General features: G+C 44.6%; 1 protein-coding gene across 3 annotated transcripts in view; it reads left to right on the top strand.

Annotated features, from left to right (window-relative positions):
- Nucleotides 1-23,668, top strand: part of septin9b (septin-9) — a 125,270-nt gene that overhangs the window by 8,024 nt on the left and 93,578 nt on the right. For 2 of the 3 annotated variants that reach the window (XM_045719945.1, XM_045719948.1), the window contains exon 2: nt 14,028-14,099. In XM_045719945.1, coding sequence (XP_045575901.1) covers nt 14,028-14,099 — 72 coding nt within the window. Of the gene's footprint in view, nt 1-14,027; nt 14,100-20,569; nt 20,666-23,668 lie in introns of those variants that run through there. The other variant, XM_045719947.1, reaches the window with a different exon arrangement.

Below are 23,668 nucleotides of genomic sequence, written 5' to 3'. Positions count from 1 at the left end.
TATTCAACAATGTAGAAAATAGTAAAAATAAAGAAAAACTCTTGAATGTGTAGGTGTTCTAAAAATTTCAGACGTGTCATGTGAGGCTTGTGGGTTTCTTAGAGCAAAACAACATGGGAAACTCACCTTTTCATAGAGGGGTCAAATTAGCCCAAACTGTTACAGACGCTACAGACAGAAGTTGGCAGATCGACGGTAACGACTTCAGATGAGTCCCATGGGGAATTCTGGATGTCTCAAGGTCTGACAAACACCACTGTAGCTAGGCCACCTTCCACCACAGATACGGATGTGGTGGATTGAGACGCAGCCCGTGCAAAAAAAATAAAGATATCTCTAGCTTAAACAGACGGATGTTGACGGGGATGTTATTATTATGCTGATGAGATGTCCGTGGGAGCCCAGACATGAGCAGGGTTTAATGACGTAGTTTATCGTCACATCAGAAGGCCTGGTCAGCTTTAAGACTTCTTCTGGATGTTGAGTCTTGTATGGAGAAGAATAGATGACAGCTGAGCTACAATCCGTTTTTCATTCTCCCACTCTGAGAGACAGAGGGAATCTGTCCTAGACTACGGCCAGGATTCAATCCGAGTCGTGTTGTAGATCACTTGACATGTACTGGTAATTTCCAATTGGGCTGACATCTGCACCGTTCACCGTAAATGTGAAAACATTGCCTTTAAGTGCTGCATCTCTATCTATACTGTATATAGTGTCCCTCCTTTCCCCCTGGTCCTGTGATCTACTCTACACACAGTACAGGCCCTAGTCTCCAATTCCTACCATATGCTGTGCTCTATACTGTATGGAGCCAGGTCTGAAGTGTCCACTCTGTGTTTATCTGGGACTCCAGACAGGAATGCAGCTCTGTGATGATAGCTGTCTGTCAGGGGTATGAGATGATGCCAGGGGAGGGGTTGACTGAGGAAGAGCTGTAACAGATTATGTTAGTGTCTTCTATAGTACATAGTGACACATACTGTATGAGGCCAAAAAGCTTTGTCCATCTGTCTGTCTTTTTGTCTCGCTCTCTGTGTCTCACATATCTTTCTTGGTGTCGCACGCATGCATGCATACACACACTCACACAGACACACACACACACACACACACACACACACACACACACACACACACACACACACACACACACACACACACACCCACACACACCCTTAAGGTTTTCAAGACCGGGATTGGAATTAATTGTTTAGTGGTCCCAATTCCACATTTTTTAATTCCGGGAAAAAAAACAAGCCAACACAAACAAACACAAAACAATATGTTACCCTCAAACCTTAGATGACCCTGTAGTTGATATACTGTAGATAGCCCCCTGGGTGAGTTTTGTTGAGTGAGAGAAAGGCTTGTGTTAAAAGTTTTCAGTTTTCGTAAAACCGGTTTTCAAGTTTAAAGGGGCATTATACTCTGAATAAAATTCTAAGTTTGTCAGATGTTTTCTAATGTCCAGATGCGTCCACATCCCATGCCATCGGCTGTGTAGATCCAACTACTGAATATGTCTCAACACCAAATGAATGGAAAATATGAGCACCACAAACCAGAAAACTAGACCTACAAGGAGCTTATCTTTTCCATTCATTTTAGATTGTGGCATGTAGCTCAATCTACACAACAGAAAGCCTGGATGTCAACTTATCCCGACAGAACACCACTTTTGGGTTATGAAAACATCTGACAAATGTAGATTTTGAGTGGAATGTCCCTTTAACAGCATGAGCTTTATCAGTGCTCACCGGTCTTATTGCCATTTAGAAATTAATCTGAGCCTGGTGCGGTCCAGAGTCACGGTCAGTACTATTCACAGTACTGTTCACAGTCTACTCACGGTCAGTACTATTCACAGTACTGTTCACAGTCTACTCACGGTCAGTACTATTCACAGTACTGTTCACAGTCTACTCACCGTCAGTACTATTCACAGTACTGTTCACAGTCTACTCACCGTCAGTACTATTCACGGTCAGTACTATTCACAGTACTGTTCACAGTCTACTCACGGTTAGTACCATTCACAGCACTGTTCACAGTCTACTCACGGTCAGTACTATTCACAGTATTGTTCACAGTCTACTCACGGTCAGTACTATTCACAGAACTGTTCACAGTCTACTCACGGTCAGTACTATTCACAGAACTGTTCACAGTCTACTCACGGTCAGTACTATTCACAGTACTGTTCACAGTCTACTCACGGTCAGTACTATTCACAGAACTGTTGACAGTCTACTCACGGTCAGTACTATTCACAGTACTGTTCACAGTCTACTCACGGTTAGTACTATTCACAGCACTGTTCACAGTCTACTCATGGTCAGTACTATTCACAGTATTGTTCACAGTCTACTCACGGTCAGTACTATTCACAGTACTGTTCACAGTCTACTCACGGTCAGTACTATTCACAGTACTGTTCACAGTCTACTCACGGTCAGTACTATTCACAGTACTGTTCACAGTCTACTCACGGTCAGTACTATTCACAGTACTGTTCACAGTCTACTCACGGTCAGTACTATTCACAGTACTGTTCACAGTCTACTCACGGTCAGTACTATTCACGGTCAGTACTATTCACAGTACTGTTCACAGTTTACTCACGGTTAGTCCTATTCACAGTACTGTTCACAGTCTACTCACGGTCAGTACTATTCACAGTACTGTTCACAGTCTACTCACAGTCAGTACTATTCACAGTACTGTTCACAGTCTACTCACGGTTAGTACCATTCTGTGTGGTCATTACTCAAGGAAGGAGACTTCCAGGTAAAGACCTTATCTGGGCTCTGTGGGCTGTGAAAACACATGAAAAATGACCATCTCTCCAGTCAATTCCCAGCCTCTGTTTCACAGGCCAGTTGTGAAACTGTGTAAACTCTGCATGGTGTTTGCAGCATACTCTGAACATGTGTAATGAGGGCCATAAAAACACAATGGGTCAGATGGATGAGTTGGGGGGAGGAAGGAGGGAGGGATGGATGGGGGGAGAAGGGGGGTGGGGGGGAGGAGGAGGGTTGGGGGGAGGAAGGAGGGGGGATGGGGGAAAGGAGGGAGGATGTAGGGGGATGAGGGAAGGGGGGATGGATCGTGCTCAACTCTGCCCTCCTGCTCAAACAGGGACTAGCCTTCTTTACAAATATAGTCAAGAAGGATCAAAGCCCATTGAGGTGTGTGTGAACGTGTACTACAGGGTCACAGGGTTTAAACTGCAGGTGGCCCTCTCCCCCCAATCCTCTTGTTTTCTCTCCTCAGTCCTCTAGAACCAATAACTCATCATTTCACGAGGCCTACACTTGACCGGTCAGATCACTCAATCACACTACACACTGATTGTTCTGAAGCACAACTATTCAGACACTTCAGTTCACTAATAACAAAGGACTGGGGAAGTACCAAAGGAAGCTTTATTTAACTAGGCAAGTCAGTTAAGAACAAATTCTAATTTTCAATGACAGCCTAGGAACAGTGGATTAACTGCCTGTTCAGGGGCAGAACGACAGATTTGTACCTTGTCAACTCAGGGATTTGAACTTGCAACCTTTCGGTTACTAGTCCAACGCTCAAACCACCAGGCTACCCTGCCGCCCCTGATACATGGATGTTGAATCCTATGTGACGTCTAAGAGGGAGTCAACAGCCATGTGGCAGGGCTATTTACCACCATGAAACCTACATACCACCATCATAAACCTGACATATTGTAACTGATTTGTAGCAGTCCTTCAGAGTTAAGAGGGCCATTCTAGCTTTGTGTGAGGAGATTCACATGACACCTGTATGAGGCCACACCTGTCTCTGAGTAGAGTTGTGGAGAAGGACACACCTGTCTCTGAGTAGAGTTGTGGAGAAGGCCACACCTGTCTCTGTGTGTAGTTGTGGAGAAGGCCACACCTGTCTCTGTGTAGTTGTGGAGAAGGCCACACCTGTCTCTCTGTGTGGTTGTGGAGAAGGCCACACCTGTCTATCTGTGTGGTTGTGGAGAAGGCCACACCTGTCTCTCTGTGTGGTTGTGGAGAAGGCCACACCTGTCTCTGTTTTGTTGTGGAGAAGGCCACACCTGTCTCTGTTTTGTTGTGGAGAAGGCCACACCTGTCTCTGTGTGTGGTTGTGGAGAAGGCCACACCTGTCTATCTGTTTTGTTGTGGAGAAGGCCACACCTGTCTCTGTGTGTGGTTGTGGAGAAGGCCACACCTGTCTCTGTGTGTGGTTGTGGAGAAGGCCACACCTGTCTCTCTGTGTGGTTGTAGAGAAGGCCACACCTGTCTCTGTGTGTGGTTGTGGAGAAGGCCACACCTGTCTCTCTGTGTGGTTGTGGAGAAGGCCACACCTGTCTCTCTGTGTGGTTGTGGAGAAGGCCACACCTGTCTCTGTGTGTGGTTGTGGAGAAGGCCACACCTGTCTCTCTGTGTGTGGTTGTAGAGAAGGCCACACCTGTCTCTCTGTGTGGTTGTGGAGAAGGCCACACCTGTCTCTGTGTGTGGTTGTGGAGAAGGCCACACCTGTCTCTCTGTGTGGTTGTGGAGAAGGCCACACCTGTCTCTCTGTGTGGTTGTGGAGAAGGCCACACCTGTCTCTCTGTGTGGTTGTGGAGAAGGCCACACCTGTCTCTGTGTGTGGTTGTGGAGAAGGCCACACCTGTCTCTCTGTGTGGTTGTAGAGAAGGCCACACCTGTCTCTCTGTGTGGTTGTGGAGAAGGCCACACCTGTCTCTCTGTGTGGTTGTGGAGAAGGCCACACCTGTCTATCTGTTTTGTTGTGGAGAAGGCCACACCTGTCTCTCTGTGTGGTTGTGGAGAAGGCCACACCTGTCTCTGTGTGTGGTTGTGGAGAAGGCCACACCTGTCTCTCTGTGTGGTTGTGGAGAAAGCCACACCTGTCTCTGTGTGGTTGTGGAGAAAGCCACACCTGTCTCTGTGTGTGGTTGTGGAGAAGGCCACACCTGTCTCTCTGTGTGGTTGTGGAGAAGGCCACACCTGTCTCTGTGTGTGGTTGTGGAGAAGGCCACACCTGTCTCTCTGTGTGGTTGTGGAGAAAGCCACACCTGTCTCTGTGTGGTTGTGGAGAAGGCCACACCTGTCTCTGTGTGTGGTTGTGGAGAAGGCCACACCTGTCTCTCTGTGTGGTTGTTTTGTGTGTGGAGCTGTAGAGGGCCCTGTAGCGCTTCACTCACCTGTTCAGTCTTGTCCCGGGCTTTTCAACAACACACACTCTCTCTCACACACATCTCCTTTGTTCCGACAACACTGTGGGTTCCGCTCTGGGGTTGCTCACACTTTTATTTTCCATTCAGGCTTTACAGGAGTTGATGATTGGCTCAAACACTGTTGTACTCTGCCAGTGTACCTATGATCAGTCTGTCCACTCCCTAAACTCAGTGGGACTCCTATAGCTACTGGCAGCATTAACTTTTATTATGCCATATCGGTTTGGTTGTTACATGTTTTTTTCTGTTTAACATATTCTGAATGTCAAATTGAGGCCGTATATTGTTGGCTGTTTTGTAGTCCTTAGGCCTACTTGTGTTACGCTGTCCCACAAAGTTTGGATGCGATATTGATCTATTTGATAGTTTTGATAGTACTGCATACATGTTTTATTAATGTCTTATCTATTTGGTTGTTGTTGTAGTACATATTTAGCTGTCTGTAGTTATCTGATTAGTTAGCGTCTGTTAGTTTCCCATTGAGATTCTGCAGTGTCAGCTATGTTGTGTTTATGTAGCACCTCCCCTGCCTTTCTGTTGTTGTGTTAGAGACTCTAGACTCACCATTCACCTTTCACGAGCTGTAGCTCTCTGTGGCTCTCCAGCATTAGTTATAGAATAAGGTAAAGCATGGACTTTCTTCTCTGTCTTGCGCATCATTCATAACTGTAAATATATGTGCTGCCTGTCCCAGGTCAGGTCAGGTGTGTGTACTTTACTGACATGTCAACATCCCTCATTGACTTACAGCTGTTCAGTTCATGTCCTTATTGTCAGGTTGTTTGAACATTGTTCTAGAACAACCATAGCCTCTCCAGGACTGAACATCATTTTGATTCAAAGCCCTAGTCTAAAGCTCTCTGCCAAGCCACAGTTTAGATAACAACGATCAATTCCCAATTTAAATCATTCATCCCCATTACTTACAGTGACAGTGAATGGTGAGTCAATCTATGATATGCCCCAAAAGGCACCCATATTCCCTTTATAGTGCACTACTTTTGATCAGGACCCTAATGGCTATATAGGGAATAGGGTGCCATTTGGGAAGCAAACTCAGTCTAAGTGAGGGATTACAGTAAATAAATACTCAGTTGTCTGAGCTAGCAGAGGTGTGTGTGTGTGTGTGTGTGTGTGTGTGTGTGTGTGTGTGTGTGTGTGTGTGTGTGTGTGTGTGTGTGTGTGTGTGTGTTTTTGTGTGTGTATTTTTGTGTGTGTGTATTATTGGACACCGATTTGGCCAATATTTTTTTTTTTTTACACCTTTATTTAACTAGGCAAGTCAGTTAAGAACACATTCTTATTTTCAATGACGGCCTAGGAACAGTGGGTTAACTGCCTTGTTCAGGGGCAGAACGACAGATTTTCATCTTGTCAGCTCGGGGATTCAATCTTCCAACCTTACGGTTAACTAGTCCAACTCTCTAACCACCTGCCTTACATTGCACTCCACGAGGAGCCTGCCTGTTACGCAAATGTAGTAAGAAGCCAAGGAAAGTTGCTAGCTAGCATTAAACTTATCTTATAAAAAACAATCAATCAATCAATCATAATCACTATGTAACGTTTGTCATCTAATGGGGACCAAGACGCGGCGTGTGACGTGCTCATATTTACTTTTATTTAACTCAAAATCAAACAAACAACAAAACGACCGTAAACAGTCCCGTTAGGTGCAACATCACAAAACAGGAAACAACCACCCACAAAACACAGGAAAAAACACCCCTACTAAATAGGACCTTCAATTAGAGGCAACGAGGAACAGCTGCCTCCAATTGAAGGTCAACCCAAGAAACTTAAACATAGAAATAGACACACTAGAACAAACATAGAAATATACTAACATAGAACATAAACCAAGAGACGCTCCTCAGCCCGAGGTCTTCAGCGACGCTCCTCAGCCCGAGGTCTCCAGCGACGCTCCTCAGCCCGAGGTCTCCAGCGACGCTCCTCAGCCCGAGGTCTCCAGCGACGCTCCTCAGCCCGAGGTCTCCAGCGACGCTCCTCAGCCCGAGGTCTCCAGCGACGCGCTTCAGCCCGAGGTCTCCAGCGACGCGCCTCAGCCCGAGGTCTCCAGCGCGTCGCTGGAGGCTCCGGACTGTGGGCCGTCTCTGCAGGCTCCGGACTGGAGGGCGACTCTGCAGGCTCCGGACTGTAGGCCGTCTCTGCAGGTTCTGGACTGTGGGCCGTCTCTGCCGGTTCCGGACTGTGGGCCGAAAAAACACCCCTTCTAAATAGGACCTTCAATTAGATGCAACAAGGAACAGCTGCCTCCAATTGAAGGTCAACCCAAGAAACTTAAACATAGTGTAACGCTTGGGCGTAGTGGGTGCATTGTCAGGAGCAGGAATCAGAGAATGCAGGGTAGTGTTTTTTAATAACACACAACGGCAAAACACAAGCCGCCCCAACAGCGAACTAGGGCGCAAACAAAACCAAAGTGCCCAAACACATGGGACAGAACAGGTCGGCGCAAAATACGCACTCGCACCTCAAAATACAATGAGCGTGCAATCACAAGCTACACACAGATCCAATAATCCCGCACACAGAGCAGGCGGGCCTCCTGGCTAAAATAGCCCAGCTAATCAGCCAAAATCAAAAACAGGTGCACAAAATAAACGGAAAGTGGAAAAAGGGAATCAGTGGCAGCTAGTAGGCCGGCGACGACGACCGCCGAGCGCCACCCGAACAGGAGGGGGAGCTACCTACGGTAGGAGTCGTGACACATAGAAATAGACACACTAGAACAAACATAGAAATATACTAACATAGAACATAAACCAAAAACCCCGAAACACATAAAACAAACACCACGCTCACCCTGCCACACCCTGCCACGCCCTGACCAAACAACAATAACAAATAACCCCCTTACTGGTCAGGACGTGACACACTAGTTAACTACACATGGTTGATGATATTACTAGTTTATCTAGCGTGTCCTGTGTTGCATATAATCGATGCGGTGCGCATTCGTGAAAAAGGACTGCCGTTGCTCCAACGTGAACCTAACCATAAACATCAATGCCTTTCTTAAAATCAATACACAAGTATATATTTTTAAACCTGCATATTTAGTTAATATTGCCTGCTAACATGAATTTCTTTTAACTAGGAAAATTGTGTCACTTCTCTTGCAACAGAGTCAGGGTATATGCAGCAGTTTGGGCCGCCTGGCTCGTTGCGAACTGTGTGAAGACTATTTCTTCCTAACAAAGACAGCCGACTTCGCCAAACGGGGGATGATTTAACAAAAGCGCATTTGCGAAAAAAGCACAATCGTTGCATGACTGTACCTAACCATAAACATCAATGCCTTTCTTAAAATCTTTACGCAGAAGTATATATTTTTAAACCTGCATATTTAGCTAAAAGAAATCCAGGTTAGCAGGCAATATTAACCAGGTGAAATTGTGTCACTTCTCTTGCGTTCATTGCACGCCGTCAAGGTATATGCAACAGTTTGGGCCGCCTGGCTCGTTGCGAACTAATTTGCCAGAATTTTACGTAATTATGACATAACATTGAAGGTTGTGCAATGTAACAGGAATATTTGGACTTATGGATGCCACCCGTTAGATAAAATATGGAACGGTTCCGTATTTCACTGAAAGAATAAACGTTTTGTTTTCGAGATGATAGTTTCCGGATTCGACCATATTAATGACCTAAGGCTCGTATTTCTGTGTGTTATTATGTTATAATTAAGTCTATGATTTGATAGAGCAGTCTGACTGAGCGATGGTAGGCACCAGCAGGCTCGTAAGCATTCATTCAAACAGCACTTTCGTGCATTTTGCCAGCAGCTCTTCGCATTGCGCTGTTTATGACTTCAAGCCTATCAACTCCCGAGATTAGGCTGGTGTAACCGATGTGAAATGGCTAGCTAGTTAGCGGGGTGCGCGCTAATAGTGTTTCAAACGTCACTTGCTCTGAGACTTGGTGTAGTTGTTCCCCTTGCTCTGCATGCTTCGAGGGTGGCTGTTGTCGATGTGTTCCTGGTACAAGCCCAGGTAGGAGCGAGGAGAGGGACGGAAGCTATACTGTTACACTGGCAATAGTAAAGTGCCTATAAGAACATCCAATTGTCAAAGGTATATGAAATACAAATGGTATAGAGAGAAATAGTCCTATAATTCTTATAATAACTACAACCTAAAACTTCTTACCTGGGAATATTGAAGACTCATGTTAAAAGGAGCCACCAGCTTTCATATGTTCTCATGTTCTGAGCAAGGCACTTAAACGCTAGCTTTCTTACATGGCACATATTGCACTTTTACTTTCTTCTCCAACACTTTGTTTTTGCATTATTTAAACCAAATTGAACATGTTTCATTATTTATTTGAGTCTAAATTGATTTTATTGATGTATTATATTAAGTTAAAATACGTGTTCATTCAGTATTGTTGTAATTGTAATTATTACAAATAAATGTAAAAAATCGGCCGATTAATCGATATCGCCTTTTTTGGTCCTCCAATAATCGGTATCAGTATCGGCGTTGAAAATCATATTCGGTCGACCTCTAGTGTGTATGTGTGCCGCAAAGTTTCATCCTCCTGTTACAACACTACCATCACCTCCCTGAAAAAACAGACCTGTTGCTACTGTTGCTATGGTGACTGGGCCATTTGTGGTGGAGCAGGGAGGAGAGGCACATTTGGTGAGTGGCAGGGGAGAGTAGTCGCTCTGTCGAGCTCTCATCCAACCCTGCTTCAGTACAATGTTACCGGGCTCTGTTTAGCTGAGTGAGGGTGTGTGCTCTTGGTTTTGCTGGTCTGGTCTGGTACTGGTAGCTTCACTGGGTCTCTGAATGTTAGTTGTATCTATCTGGCAGGAGGAGTGAATGGCTATGGGCTCTACTAGTCTGGTCTGGTTGCCTCTCTCTGGCCGGTCTGTTGTTTGGTCATTAGGAGGAGGAATTAGAGCATGGCTGGCTGTGCTGCTGCTGTTTCTCTGAAGTTATTGGACTGCAGGCTTCTCTCTGATCTTGGTCAGTCTGGGAGAGCCAGGCATTGCTTTCTGTGGCCACAGAGACAAATTCCAGAGCAAACAGCAGTCTGTGGGATCCAGTGGTTGTTAGTTTCCTTCCTCATTTTTCTTTGCTCTCTCACATTGAGATAGACTTAACAGACAGACCCTCTCATCTCTTCTGTCTTACAACCAAAGACGTACATGCACGTGTCATCTTTCCAAGTATGCCTAGGATGTTCAAATTTGTGTGTGAGAGAGGCCTGTGTGAGAGAGGCCTGTGCTTTAATGGATTATAGGTACTGTATGTAACAGGGAGAGGGATGAGATCACGCGTGTCTTTGGTGTTCTTCTGTCTGTCGTGCATCCTTTATATTATAACTCCCACACACACAGACACACACACACACACACACACACACACACACACACACACACACACACACACACACACACACACACACACACACACACACACACACACACACACACACACACACACACACACACACACACACACCAACACCTCAACTCTCCTGGACTGGAATAAGGAATGATCAGTACAGAACAGAGCACAACACAACAGAATCTCGTAGGCTCCTCCTCCCACAGTATTCAGTAACATACAGGCAGAACCCCTTTAGACTTCCTCCCACAGTATTCAGTAACATACTGTCAGATCCCTTTAGACTTCCTCCACAGTATTCAGTAACATACAGTCAGAACCCCTTATAGACTTCTCCCACAGTATTCAGTAACATACAGTCAGAACCCCTTTAGACTTCCTCCCACAGTATTCAGTAACATACTGTCAGAACCCCTTTAGACTTCTCCCACAGTATTCAGAAACATACAGTCAGAACCCCTTTAGACTTCCTCCCACAGTATTCAGTAACATACAGTCAGATCCCTTTAGACTTCCTCCCACAGTATTCAGAAACATACAGTCAGAACCCCTTTAGACTTCCTCCCACAGTATTCAGTAACATACAGTCAGATCCCTTTAGACTTCCTCCCACAGTATTCAGTAACATACTGTCAGAACCCCTTTATAGACTTCCACAGTATTCAGTAACATACAGTCAGATCCCTTTAGACTTCCTCCCACAGTATTCAGTAACATACAGTCAGAGCTCTTTAGACTTCCTCCCACAGTATTCAGTAACATACAGTCAGATCCCTTTAGACTTCCTCCCACAGTATTCAGTAACATACAGTCAGATCCCTTTAGACTTCCTCCCACAGTATTCAGTAACATACAGTCAGAGCCGTTTTGACTTCCTCCCACAGTATTCCGTAACATACAGTCAGAACCCTTTAGACTTCCACCCACAGTATTCAGAAACATACAGTCAGATCCCTTTAGACTTCCTCCCACAGTATTCAGTAACATACAGTCAAATCCCTTTAGACTTCCTCCCACAGTATTCAGTAACATACTGTCAGAACCCCTTTAGACTTCCACAGTATTCAGTAACATACAGTCAGATCCCTTTAGACTTCCTCCCACAGTATTCAGTAACATACAGTCAGATCCCTTTAGACTTCCTCCCACAGTATTCAGTAACATACAGTCAGAACCCCTTTAGACTTCCTCCCACAGTATTCAGTAACATACTGTCAGAACCCCTTTAGACTTCCACAGTATTCAGAAACATACAGTCAGAACCCCTTTAGACTTCCTCCCACATTATTCAGTAACATACAGTCAGAACCCCTTTAGACCTCCTCCCACAGTATTCAGTAACATACAGTCAGATCCCTTTAGACTTCCTCCCACAGTATTCAGTAACATAGTCAGAACTCCTTTAGACTTCCTCCCACAGTATTCAGTAACATACTGTCAGAACCCTTTAGACTTCCTCCCACAGTATTCAGAAACATACAGTCAGAACCCCTTTAGACTTCCTCCCACAGTATTCAGTAACATACAGCCAGATCCCTTTAGACTTCCTCCCACAGTATTCAGTAACATACAGTCAAATCCTTTTAGACTTCATCCCACAGTATTCAGTAACATACAGTCAGATCCCTTTAGACTTCCTCCCACAGTATTCAGTAACATACAGTCAGATCCCTTTAGACTTCCTCCCACAGTATTCAGTAACATACTGTCAGAACCCCTTTAGACTTCCTCCCACAGTATTCAGTAACATACAGTCAGATCCCTTTAGACTTCCTCCCACAGTATTCAGTAACATACAGTCAGAACCCCTTTAGACTTCCTCCCACAGTATTCAGTAACATACAGTCAGAACCCCTTTAGACTTCCTCCCACAGTATTCAGTAACATACAGTCAGAACCCCTTTAGACTTCCTCCCACAGTATTCAGTAACATAGTCAGAACTCCTTTAGACTTCCTCCCACAGTATTCAGTAACATAGTCAGAACTCCTTTAGACTTCCTCCCACAGTATTCAGTAACATACAGTCAGATCCCTTTAGACTTCCTCCCACAGTATTCAGTAACATCAGTCAGAAATCCTTTAGACTTTCTTCCTGTCCCTCAGCTGTCTATGTCTCTCTAAAGACACTGGTGACACTTCAGAGAGGAATCCACATCTCTTGATCATGATGGTGAACGATGTCATAGAGGACAGAACTGAGAAAGGAAGTGTCTCAATAAAATGAGGAGCCAGAACAGGATGGGTCAGTTGACTCAGTAACCACAGGTTGGAGTCATTTCATCTGAATAGTACTGACTGTGTTAAATCCCTGATCGCTTATGATGGTTGCCCCTGTGGCATGTGTGACCCCTCTGAATCACCAAGCTATAAATCAGATCAAACCATGATTCTGTGGCCATCATCACATCATCATCAGCTCTTTAGAAATAGATACTTACTGTTGCCTAGGGTGGTCTAGCAGTCTACGCTGCTGCCCCTGGAAGACATACTGTATACCTCTCCAGCATTGGTTTGAATCTGTCCCACTACAATTTCAGCACCCTCTCCCTCTCGTCTCCTGTCACTCCTCTCCTCTACCATATCCAATAAACACTAAATATGTGAGGAGTGAGACTGCCAAATTCCTGAAGAAAAAAAAGAACAGGAAATGACTATGCTCTCAACATCTACCCTCATCATGTAATTGATAACTGTGGTGATTCTAGAGGGGGTCCCCATCTACTCTTACTAGCTGGGTAGAATTTCAGCTGCAGACATGTATCAGTAACTCACTAGTCGTCCTCCCACTAAGCGTATCTACCATACACCCTTCCTCTGCTGGTATGACCTGTACTGGTATGGGTGATGGTTGACCAAGTTGACCGTTGAACTCTGTGACCTCCCGACGACCTCTCATTCTACAGAGAGACCAACAGTCTACACAGAATCTACATTACAGTCCACACACACACACACACACACACACACACACACACACACACACACACACACACACACACACACACACACACACACACACACACACACACACACACACACACACACACAAACACCTCAACTCTCCTGGCCTGGAATAAGGAATGATCAGTACAGAACAGAGCACAACAGAACAGACCCTGTATTGATCTGGAATGGAATAGGTCACTCCCAGTCAGCATTGTATGGAAAGCCGTAGTGGAACGCCAAAAGGCATTCCAGTGATTCCAGAGCTGCTCAGTGTCACCTAGGATCTGTGATGGCTGTCACTGGGTTCTCTGTTGTCAGGTTATCAGCCATGTGGGTTTTAGTGTTGTTAACTTGCAGGCATATGTAGTGTTATGTTATAATGGTATTATGCAACATAGAATGGATGACCTTTATTGATCGCCCTCCCTCCTTCCCTCCTCTCTCTCTATCTTCCTCTGGGTGACAGGTATTGCCAGGTCCACCAGTGGGAGACTGAGGAGGACAGACAGAGAAGGTTCTTCTTCCATCACCAGTCCCAGTAAGTTATACTGTTTCTATCTGAGGCATTCACCATACACACGCATTATTACTTACATACATCTGTTGGCCTCAACACAAGGACTTTGATTAATGCTACTGAGTTCATGTTGTGGGCTGAGAAAAATGCACAGCTGAATTGGTGAAGTGCGGGTTGACAAGGCACTGTTGACTGCCCTTCACACTTTTCACTGGATTTAGTGAAAGTAACAAACTGTATTCCGTCAGCAAGCAGACATTATCAGGGTTTCTGAGAAGTGAGCCACGAAACAGGTGCTGTAGCACAGATGGACCGATATGTTACAGTAAGCAGGTAGGAATGAATCACAAATATTCCCCTTGAGAGAGGAGAGAGGGATGGTTAAGACAGACACAGTGAGGGTGAGATGGAGAGAGATTTAGATATTTGGTATTTTATTAGGATCCCCATTAGCTGTTGCAAAAGCAGCAGCTACTCTTCCTGCGGTCCACACAAAACATGAAACATGAATAATACAGAACATTAATAGACAAGAACAGATCTACATCAAAAAATGGTTTTGAAGCACACGTAGCCTACATATCAATACATACACAGAGGCGTTGTTCCGTGAGATGTTGCTTTATCTGTTTTTTGAAACCAGGTTTGCTGTGTATTTGAGCAATATGAGATGGACAGAGTTCCATGCAATAATGGCTCTATACAATAATGTACGTTTTCTGGAATATGTTCTGGATTTGGGGACTGTGAAAAGACCCCTGGTGGCATGTCTGGTGGCGTAAGGGTGTGTGTCAGAGTTGTGTATAAATTGACTTTGCAAACAATTCGGGATTTTCAACACATTAATGTTTCTTATAAAAAGAAGTGATGCAGTCAGTCTCATTTCAACTCTTAGCCAAGAGAGACTGGCATGCATAGTATTTATACTATGATTACAATGAAGAGCAAGATGTGCCGCTCTGTTCTGGGCCAGCTGCAGCTTAACTAGGTCTTTCCTTGCAGCACTTGACCACACGTCTGGACAATAATCAAGATAAGACAAAACTAGAGCCTGCAGGACTTGCTTTTTGGAGTGTGGTGTCAAAAAAGCATAGCGTCTCTTTATTACAGACAGACCTCTCCCCAGCTTTACAACCATTGAATCTATGTTTTGACCATGACAGTTTACAATCTAAGGAAATGCCAAGTAATTTAGTCTCCTCAACTTGTTCAACAGTCACACCATTCATTACCAGATTCAGTCGAGGTCTAGAACTTAGGGAATGATTTGTACTAAATACAATGCTCTTAGTTTTAGAGAAGTTCAGGACCAGTTCATTACTGGCCACCCATTCCAAAACAGACTGCAATTCTTTGTTAAGAGTTTCAGTGACTTAATTAGCTGTGGTTGCTGATGAGTATATGGTTGAATCATCAGCATACATGGACACGCATGCTTTGTTTAATGCCAGTGGCAGGTCATTGGTAAAAATGGAAAGGAGTAGAGGGCCTAGAGAGCTGCCCTGCGGTACACCACACGTTACATGTTTGACATTAGAGAAGCTTCCATTAAAGAAAACCCTTTGAGTTCTATTAGATAGATAGCTCTCAATCCACGATATGGCAGAGGTTGAAAAGCCATAATGTTTTTTCAACAACAGGTTATGGTCAATAATATCAAAGGCTGCACTGAAATCTAACTGTACAGCTCCCACAATCTGCTTATTATGAATTTATTTCCACCAATCATCAGTCATTTGTGTCAGTGGAGTACATGTTGAGTGCCCTTCTCTATAAGTATGCTGAAAGTCGGTTGTTCATTTGTTTACAGAGAAATAGCATTGTATTTGGTCAAACACCATTTTTTCTAACAGTTTGCTAAGAGCTGGCAGAAAGCTGATAGGTCTGCTGTTAGAACCAGTAAAGGCCGCTTTACCACTCTTGGGTAGCGGAATGACTTTGGCTTCCCTCCGGGCCTGAGGACAAAGACTTTCCTCTAGGCTCAGATTAAAGATATGACAGATAGCTCAGTAGCTTTCCATCTAAGTTGTCAATGCCAGGAGGTTGGTTATTATTGATCGATAACAATCATCTTTCCACCTATCCCACACTAACTTTACTATTTCAAACTTGCAATGCTTTTCTTTCATTATTTGTTTTTTTTATGCATGAATACGATGGCTCACTGTTCGTTGTTGGCATTTCCTGCCTAAGTTTGCCCACTTTGACAATGAAGTAATCATAACAATATTTGGCAATATTAAATGGTTTTGTGATGAATAAGCCATCTGATTTGATGAAAGATAGAGTTGAATTTGTCTTTCTGCCCATAATTTCATTTAAAGTTTCTTTACATCATTAATCTTGGCTTCATAATACAGTTCTTTTTATTTTTGTTGAGTTTAGTCACATAATTTCTCAATTTGCAGTAAGTCAGCCAGTCAGATGTGAAGTCAGACTTACTCCTTTTGCCCCATCTATTTCAACCATACAGTTTTTCAATCCTCATCAATCCATGGAGCCTTAACAGTTCTAACAGTCAGTTTCTTAACAGGTGCATGTTTATCAATAACTAGAAGAAGCAATTTCATAAATTCATGAAGTGCAGCATCTGTATGCTCCTTATTAAAGACATTAGGCCAACAAATATTTTTAACATCCACATAAGAGTCACAGCAACATCTTTTGTATGATCTCTTATACACTATTTTAGGATCAGCTTTTGGAACTTTAGCTTTCCTGCATATAGCCACTATATCGTGATCACTGCATCCAATGGGTACGGATACAGCTTTAGAACGAAGTTCTACAGTATTAGTACAAATGTGATCGATACATGTGGATGATCTTGTTTCTGTAGTATTTGTAAATGCCCTGGTAGGTTGATTAATAACCTGAACCAGATTAAAGGCACTGGTTACAGTGAGAAGCTTCCTTTTGAGCGGACAGCTTGATGAAAACCAGTCAATATTCAGGTCCCCAAGAAAGTATCTGTTTACATCACATACAATATCAAGCATTTGACACATATTATTTAGATACTGACTGTGAGCGCTGGGTTTCAGTGAGAAAGAGCACGGGTACGACAGTGAGACAGATTGAAAGAGCACGGGTACGACAGTGAGACAGATTGAAAGAGCACGGGTACGACAGTGAGACAGATTGAAAGAGCACGGGTACGACAGTGAGACAGATTGAAAGAGCACGGGTACGACAGTGAGACAGATTGAAAGAGCACGGGTACGACAGTGAGACAGATTGAAAGAGCACGGGTACGACAGTGAGACAGATTGAAAGAGCACGGGTACGACAGTGAGACAGATTGAAAGAGCACGGGTACGACAGTGAGAAAGATTGAAAGAGCACGGGTACGACAGTGAGACAGATTGAAAGAGCACGGGTACGACAGTGAGACAGATTGAAAGAGCACGGGTACGACAGTGAGACAGATTGAAAGAGCACGGGTACGACAGTAAGACAGATTGAAAGAGCACAGGTACGACAGTGAGACAGATTGAGATAATGATCGAAAACTTTATAAGCACTCACTATTTACTACTACTACTGTGTGTGTGTGTGTGCGTGCATGCGTGTGCGTAGGTGGGTGTTTGTGTGTGTGTTCATGTGTGTGTGCTCGTGTGTGTGTGTGTGTGTGCACGTGTGTGGGTAACTGCCAAGTGCTGGCATGAGGTTGCAGGCTGTGGCTGTGGCTCACCACTGAGGCCTCCTCCTCTCAGTGGGAAGAGCAAACTCCTTCTGCAGCATCAGCAATTCAGAGAGAGAGGGGGGGGAGTAGCGCCTGGAGCACCGAGTTGGGGAGAGGGACACACACACAGCCTGTGTATGAGCACATGTCCTTGCAGGATGTGCACTCAAGCCACAGGAATCTGACAGGCAATGAGGCAGCCAGATACTGTACTATGCAGGCTAACAGACAGGCTAGGATACACACACTTACAGACAGGGTTATAGGGATATACACAGGAATTCTTACTATTAGCAGTGTGTGTGTGTGTATATGTGTGTGTGTTTATGTGTGTGCGTGCTTGCGTGTGTTTGTGTTCTCAGGTGTGTGTGTGTGTGACAGGCAGAGTGACAGACAGGCAGAGCTAACAGGTAGACAGGCAGATTGGGTTATGGGAAGTGTTTAGGGGTGTGAATGAGACCTATCCTGTCAGCAGACCCCCCTTGGGAAGTAGAGGGAGGTGCCCCACACAAAGCCTCTCCTGGTGGGGCTGAGTTATGAGCAGACAGGAGGTAGATGGGCCTTAGGAGGAGAGTGCTGTTGTACGGTAATCTTAAGAATACACACATGCGCAGGCACACACACACAAACACACACACACACACACACACACACACACACACACACACACACACACACACACACACACACACACACACACACACACACACACACACACACACACACACACACACACATACACACAAGGAATTACAATCTTATTTTCCCTAACCCCTAACCCTTAGCCTAACCCTAATTGTAAACCTAACCCTAAACCTAACCCCTAAGCCTAAAATAGCTTTTTCCTTGAGGGGACCGGCAAAATGTCCTTGTTTAACTATTCTTGTGAGGTCTTCTGGTCCCCACAAGGATAGTAAAACCAAAAGCACAGCAACACGCACACAAACACACACAGACAGACACACACAGGACTGGTAGAAGTCCATCTGTAGTCTTTGAATATTGTCTCTGACAGTGGCTGTATTGTCCATGGCCATGCCCTCTGGGTGACTGTGTTCAGTTAGTAGTCAGGAGACTGATCTCTATAAGGGAGGAAGCTGCCACACTGTGTTACTAGCATGGCTCACTCCATTGTGTTCACTGTGGTAGTGTCCCAAATGGCACCTTTTTACCTATTGGCCCTGGTCAAAAGTAAGGCACTAGTACATAGGAAACAAGGTGCTATTTGGGACAGCCTGTGATCTAGATCATGTAGTTCATAACTATATCAGCCATTCATTGTGAAGCTGCTAGTTGATCTGTGATTCAGATTACTATTGTGTTTTGATAGGCACTTAGGCCCAAACTCTGGTCCACTGTCCTCTCTTGTTGCGCAATGCTTTAGACAGCCCTGGCCTAAGTGACCCTGACTGCACCCCCCACACTCACTCCTTGCTGCATTTTGGAAGGTGAGGGTTGCATTGGGCAACACTGCAGCCTGATATTATTATTTTTTTCCGCCTGAGTGTGTTTGATCTCTCCCTCTCACACACACACACACACACTGCCACTTGCCAAATGACCCCCAGGCAAGTGTGAGGGATGTGCCAAAGGTTAGGGTTCACCTGTGTTTCCTGAACAAAGAGGTGGATGGATGTCAAGCACATTTTATAGAGAGAGAGAGAGAGAGAGAGAGAGAGAGAGAGAGAGAGAGAGAGAGAGAGAGAGAGAGAGAGAGAGAGAGAGAGAGAGAGAGAGAGAGAGAGAGAGAGAGAGAGAGAGAGAGAGAGAGAGAGAGAGAGAGAGAGAGAGAGAGAGAGAGAGAGAGAGAGAGAGAGAGAGAGAGAGACTATCCCGCTTCTGTTTTCTATAGTTTTTCCATTGTACAGTAGTGATAGAGCATACTTAAGCAATAAGGCCAGAGGGGGTGTGGTATATGGCAAATATACCACGGCTAAGAGCTGCTCTTAAGCACGACGCAACGCGGAGTGACTGGATACAAACCTTAGCCGTGGTATATTGGCCATATACCACAAACCCCTGAGGTGCCTTATTGCTATCATAAACTGGTTACCAACTTAATTAGAGCAGTAAAAATAAACGTTTTGTCATACCCGTGGTATACGGTCTAATATACCACGGCTGTCAGCCAATCAGCATTCAGGGCTCGAACCACCCAGTTTATAAAACCCAAATCCTATCTCTGCATAGATAGACATGCCAAGACTCTATGGTCTCTGTTGCTGTACAGACGGGTCTAACAGACAGTGGGTTATTGGGGCCATGGAGAGGAGAGGGTTATTTTAGGCTAACTCTAAGGAGCTCACATCACATGGTCCTTCAGGGTTTCTGCTTCCAAGATACAATGCTGCTACAGTCTTATGGCAAGGCAGAGAAAGAAGGAAAGAAAGAAACAGAGAAATAGAGTGAGAGAGAGAGAGATAGAGAGAGAGAGAGAAAGAGAGAGAGAGAGAAAGAGAGAGAGAGATAGAGAGAGAGTGGGGGAGAGAGAAGAAGAGTGGGAATGAAGAGAAAGAATAACAAGAGCTCCATATGATCAGCACATGGGCATGCCGTAATTCTGGACACATTCATTAGCAGAACAGACTGAAAAATCTAACAGTGGAGAGAGAGAGAGAGAGAGAGAGAGAGAGAGAGAGAGGGAGCGAAAGAGACTGAGAGAAAGAGAGAGGAAGAGAAAGAGAGAGAGAGGGAAAGACAGATAAGCAGGGGAGGGAAGGAGGGAGGGAGGGAGGGAGGGAAAGACTGAGGGAGAGGAAAAGAGAGGAAGAGAGGGCGCGAGCGAGCTAGCTAGCAGGGGGGGGAGGGGAAAGGGGAAGTCCAGAAGGAGAGAGGAAAAAAGCAGACACTTCATGAGGCTGTGGAGGGAGTGATCTGGATATGGAGGGGGACAAATTCTCAGGTAAGACACAGGAACTCAGCCAAACTGGACACTCATCATAGGGGAATAATACTTTTCAGCTCTTCAGCGAACTATCTTTTGAAACACCCAGAGTTTGGGTATTTTCCTCTCTGTATTTTCTGGTTTTAAGGCTTTAGCTAAGCTGCAGTTTGCAGATACAGCGTAGAGGGTTTTAGGACTTGTCCTTTGCCATGTGTCTGTCTGTCTCTTGTCTTTCTCTCTCTCTCTCTCTCTCTCTCTCTCTCTCTCTCTCTCTCTCTGGCTGTCTGGTCGATGAGTTACAGTAGCTAGGATTTCATGTGTGAGACTGACCGGCACAGAGTCATCTAATCTGTGTGACAGCCAGGACAGTGGGACAGAGCTGTACGGCTCCTTGATTCTTTCTCTTTCTCTGGGTGACTTACTTACTCAGTTATCTATTGGTTCATTGAATTAGCTTGACAGGGACAGTGCACACAAATCAACATTTCAGTGTTCACATCAATGTAAATGTGTTAAATCTTGCTATGAAGCTAATTTCCATCTGTAGGTCCGTAGTCCTCCTCTCATGTTCGTCTGTGGTGTGAAAACAGGAAAAGTGATGTTTGAACAGTACTACTTTTGTCCCCCGTGGCTCCGGTGGCGAGCGACCGTCAGTGTAGGTAGAGATACTCTCTATTGGCAGGGGGACGGTTTTTCCACACTATTCTCACTTTTTCCAAATTGTTCTGATTCCTGAAGTTGATGTGATTTTCCTCATAAAGTGCATCTGTCCATAGAGAACGCATTAGGCTTCAGTTTGTCTGTGAATGCATGTATGTGGATGTGTGTGTACATGTTAAAATCATCCGTGGAGAAACACCTTCAGTACCTTAATGGTGCTTTTATGAGTGTTTGTGGAGTATTGTAAAAACTCTAAATGCTGGAGTGGAAAACAGAGAATGGCTGTAACTGTAGGGCAGACAACACAAGTGCCCTTCCTTGTCCTGTAGCACCTACTGTTTAAAGTCTGGGGTAGCGTCCCAAATGGCACCCTATTCCCTATATAGTGCCCTATGGGCCCTGGTCAAAAGTAGTGCACTATATAGGGAATACGGTGCCATTTGGGATGAAGCCTGGACCAGGGTGAGATCACCAACGAAGCCCCCGTTTCCAGGTGCTTCCTTCAGGGAGCTGTAATGGCTTCTGCAGGAGTGTGTGTGCTTGTGTGTGTGTTCATGCATGCGTGTGTGTGTATATGCGCATGTGTGCGTGTGATCATGTGTATGTGTACACGATTACATCCACAAGTGTGTACTGGCACCACAGTGTATGCTATCTGACCCTCCACTGACTGGTCACACTGTGTTTTGACCGCACACATCAGGGATCACAGCCATGCACCTTCAATCTCAAACGACTGTATACTATGCTGAATGATAGTATCTTATCAAACCGCTGTGTAAATGTACTTGAATACAGTGGAATATGACACACTTTAAAGCTTGCTTCCTTTGTTTGTAGGAGTGATTTGTAATTTGTCTAGGAGAAAAACACATACTTAGTCTTAAACAGCTGATAACTGTCACTATAGAGGGACATATACAGCAGATGCTGTATTCAGCATGATGATAACAGCTGATAACTGTCACTATAGAGGGACATATTCAGCAGATGCTGTATTCAGCATGATGATAACAGCTGATAACTGTCACTATAGAGGGACATATACAGCAGATGCTGTATTCAGCATGATGATAACAGCTGATAACTGTCACTATAGAGGGACATATACAGCAGATGCTGTATTCAGCATGATGATAACAGCTGATAACTGTCACTATAGAGGGACATATACAGCAGATGCTGTATTCAGCATGATGATAACAGCTGATAACTGTCACTATAGAGGGACATATTCAGCAGATGCTGTATTCAGCATGATGATAACAGCTGATAACTGTCACTATAGAGGGACATATACAGCAGATGCTGTATTCAGCATGATGATAACAGCTGATAACTGTCACTATAGAGGGACATATTCAGCAGATGCTGTATTCAGCATGATGATAACAGCTGATAACTGTCACTATAGAGGGACATATACAGCAGATGCTGTATTCAGCATGATGATAACAGCTGATAACTGTCACTATAGAGGGACATATACAGCAGATGCTGTATTCAGCATGATGATAACAGCTGATAACTGTCACTATAGAGGGACATATTCAGCAGATGCTGTATTCAGCATGATGATAACAGCTGATAACTGTCACTATAGAGGGACATATACAGCAGATGCTGTATTCAGCATGATGATAACAGCTGATAACTGTCACTATAGAGGGACATATACAGCAGATGCTGTATTCAGCATGATGATAACAGCTGATAACTGTCACTATAGAGGGACATATACAGCAGATGCTGTATTCAGCATGATGATAACAGCTGATAAATGTCACTATAGAGGGACATATTCAGCAGATGCTGTATTCAGCATGATGATAACAGCTGATAACTGTCACTATAGAGGGACATATACAGCAGATGCTGTATTCAGCATGATGATAACAGCTGATAACTGTCACTATAGAGGGACATATACAGCAGATGCTGTATTCAGCATGATGATAACAGCTGATAACTGTCACTATAGAGGGACATATACAGCAGATGCTGTATTCAGCATGATGATAACAGCTGACGAACAGTTAATAACTGTGACACTCACACAGTGACCTGACTGAGACCTTTCTAAGACACACGACTAACATACTGAACATCCTCCAGCCATCCCCTAACCTCTACTGAACAGCCTCCAGCCATCCCCTAACCTCTACTGAACAGCCTCCAGCCATCCCTTAACCTCTACTGAACAGCCTCCAGCCATCCCCTAACCTCTACTGAACAGCCTCCAGCCATCCCCTAACCTCTACTGAACAGCCTCCAGCCATCCCCTAACCTCTAATGAACAGACTCCAGCCATCCCCTAACCTCTACTGAACAGCCTCCAGCCATCCCCTAACCTCTAATAAA

The sequence above is a fragment of the Salmo salar genome, chromosome ssa06, assembly GCF_905237065.1.
Source record: "Salmo salar chromosome ssa06, Ssal_v3.1, whole genome shotgun sequence".
In the NCBI taxonomy this organism is placed as follows: domain Eukaryota; kingdom Metazoa; phylum Chordata; class Actinopteri; order Salmoniformes; family Salmonidae; genus Salmo; species Salmo salar.
The sequence above is the reverse complement of the archived record's forward strand: the minus strand, read 5'-3'. Positions and strand labels throughout refer to the sequence as shown.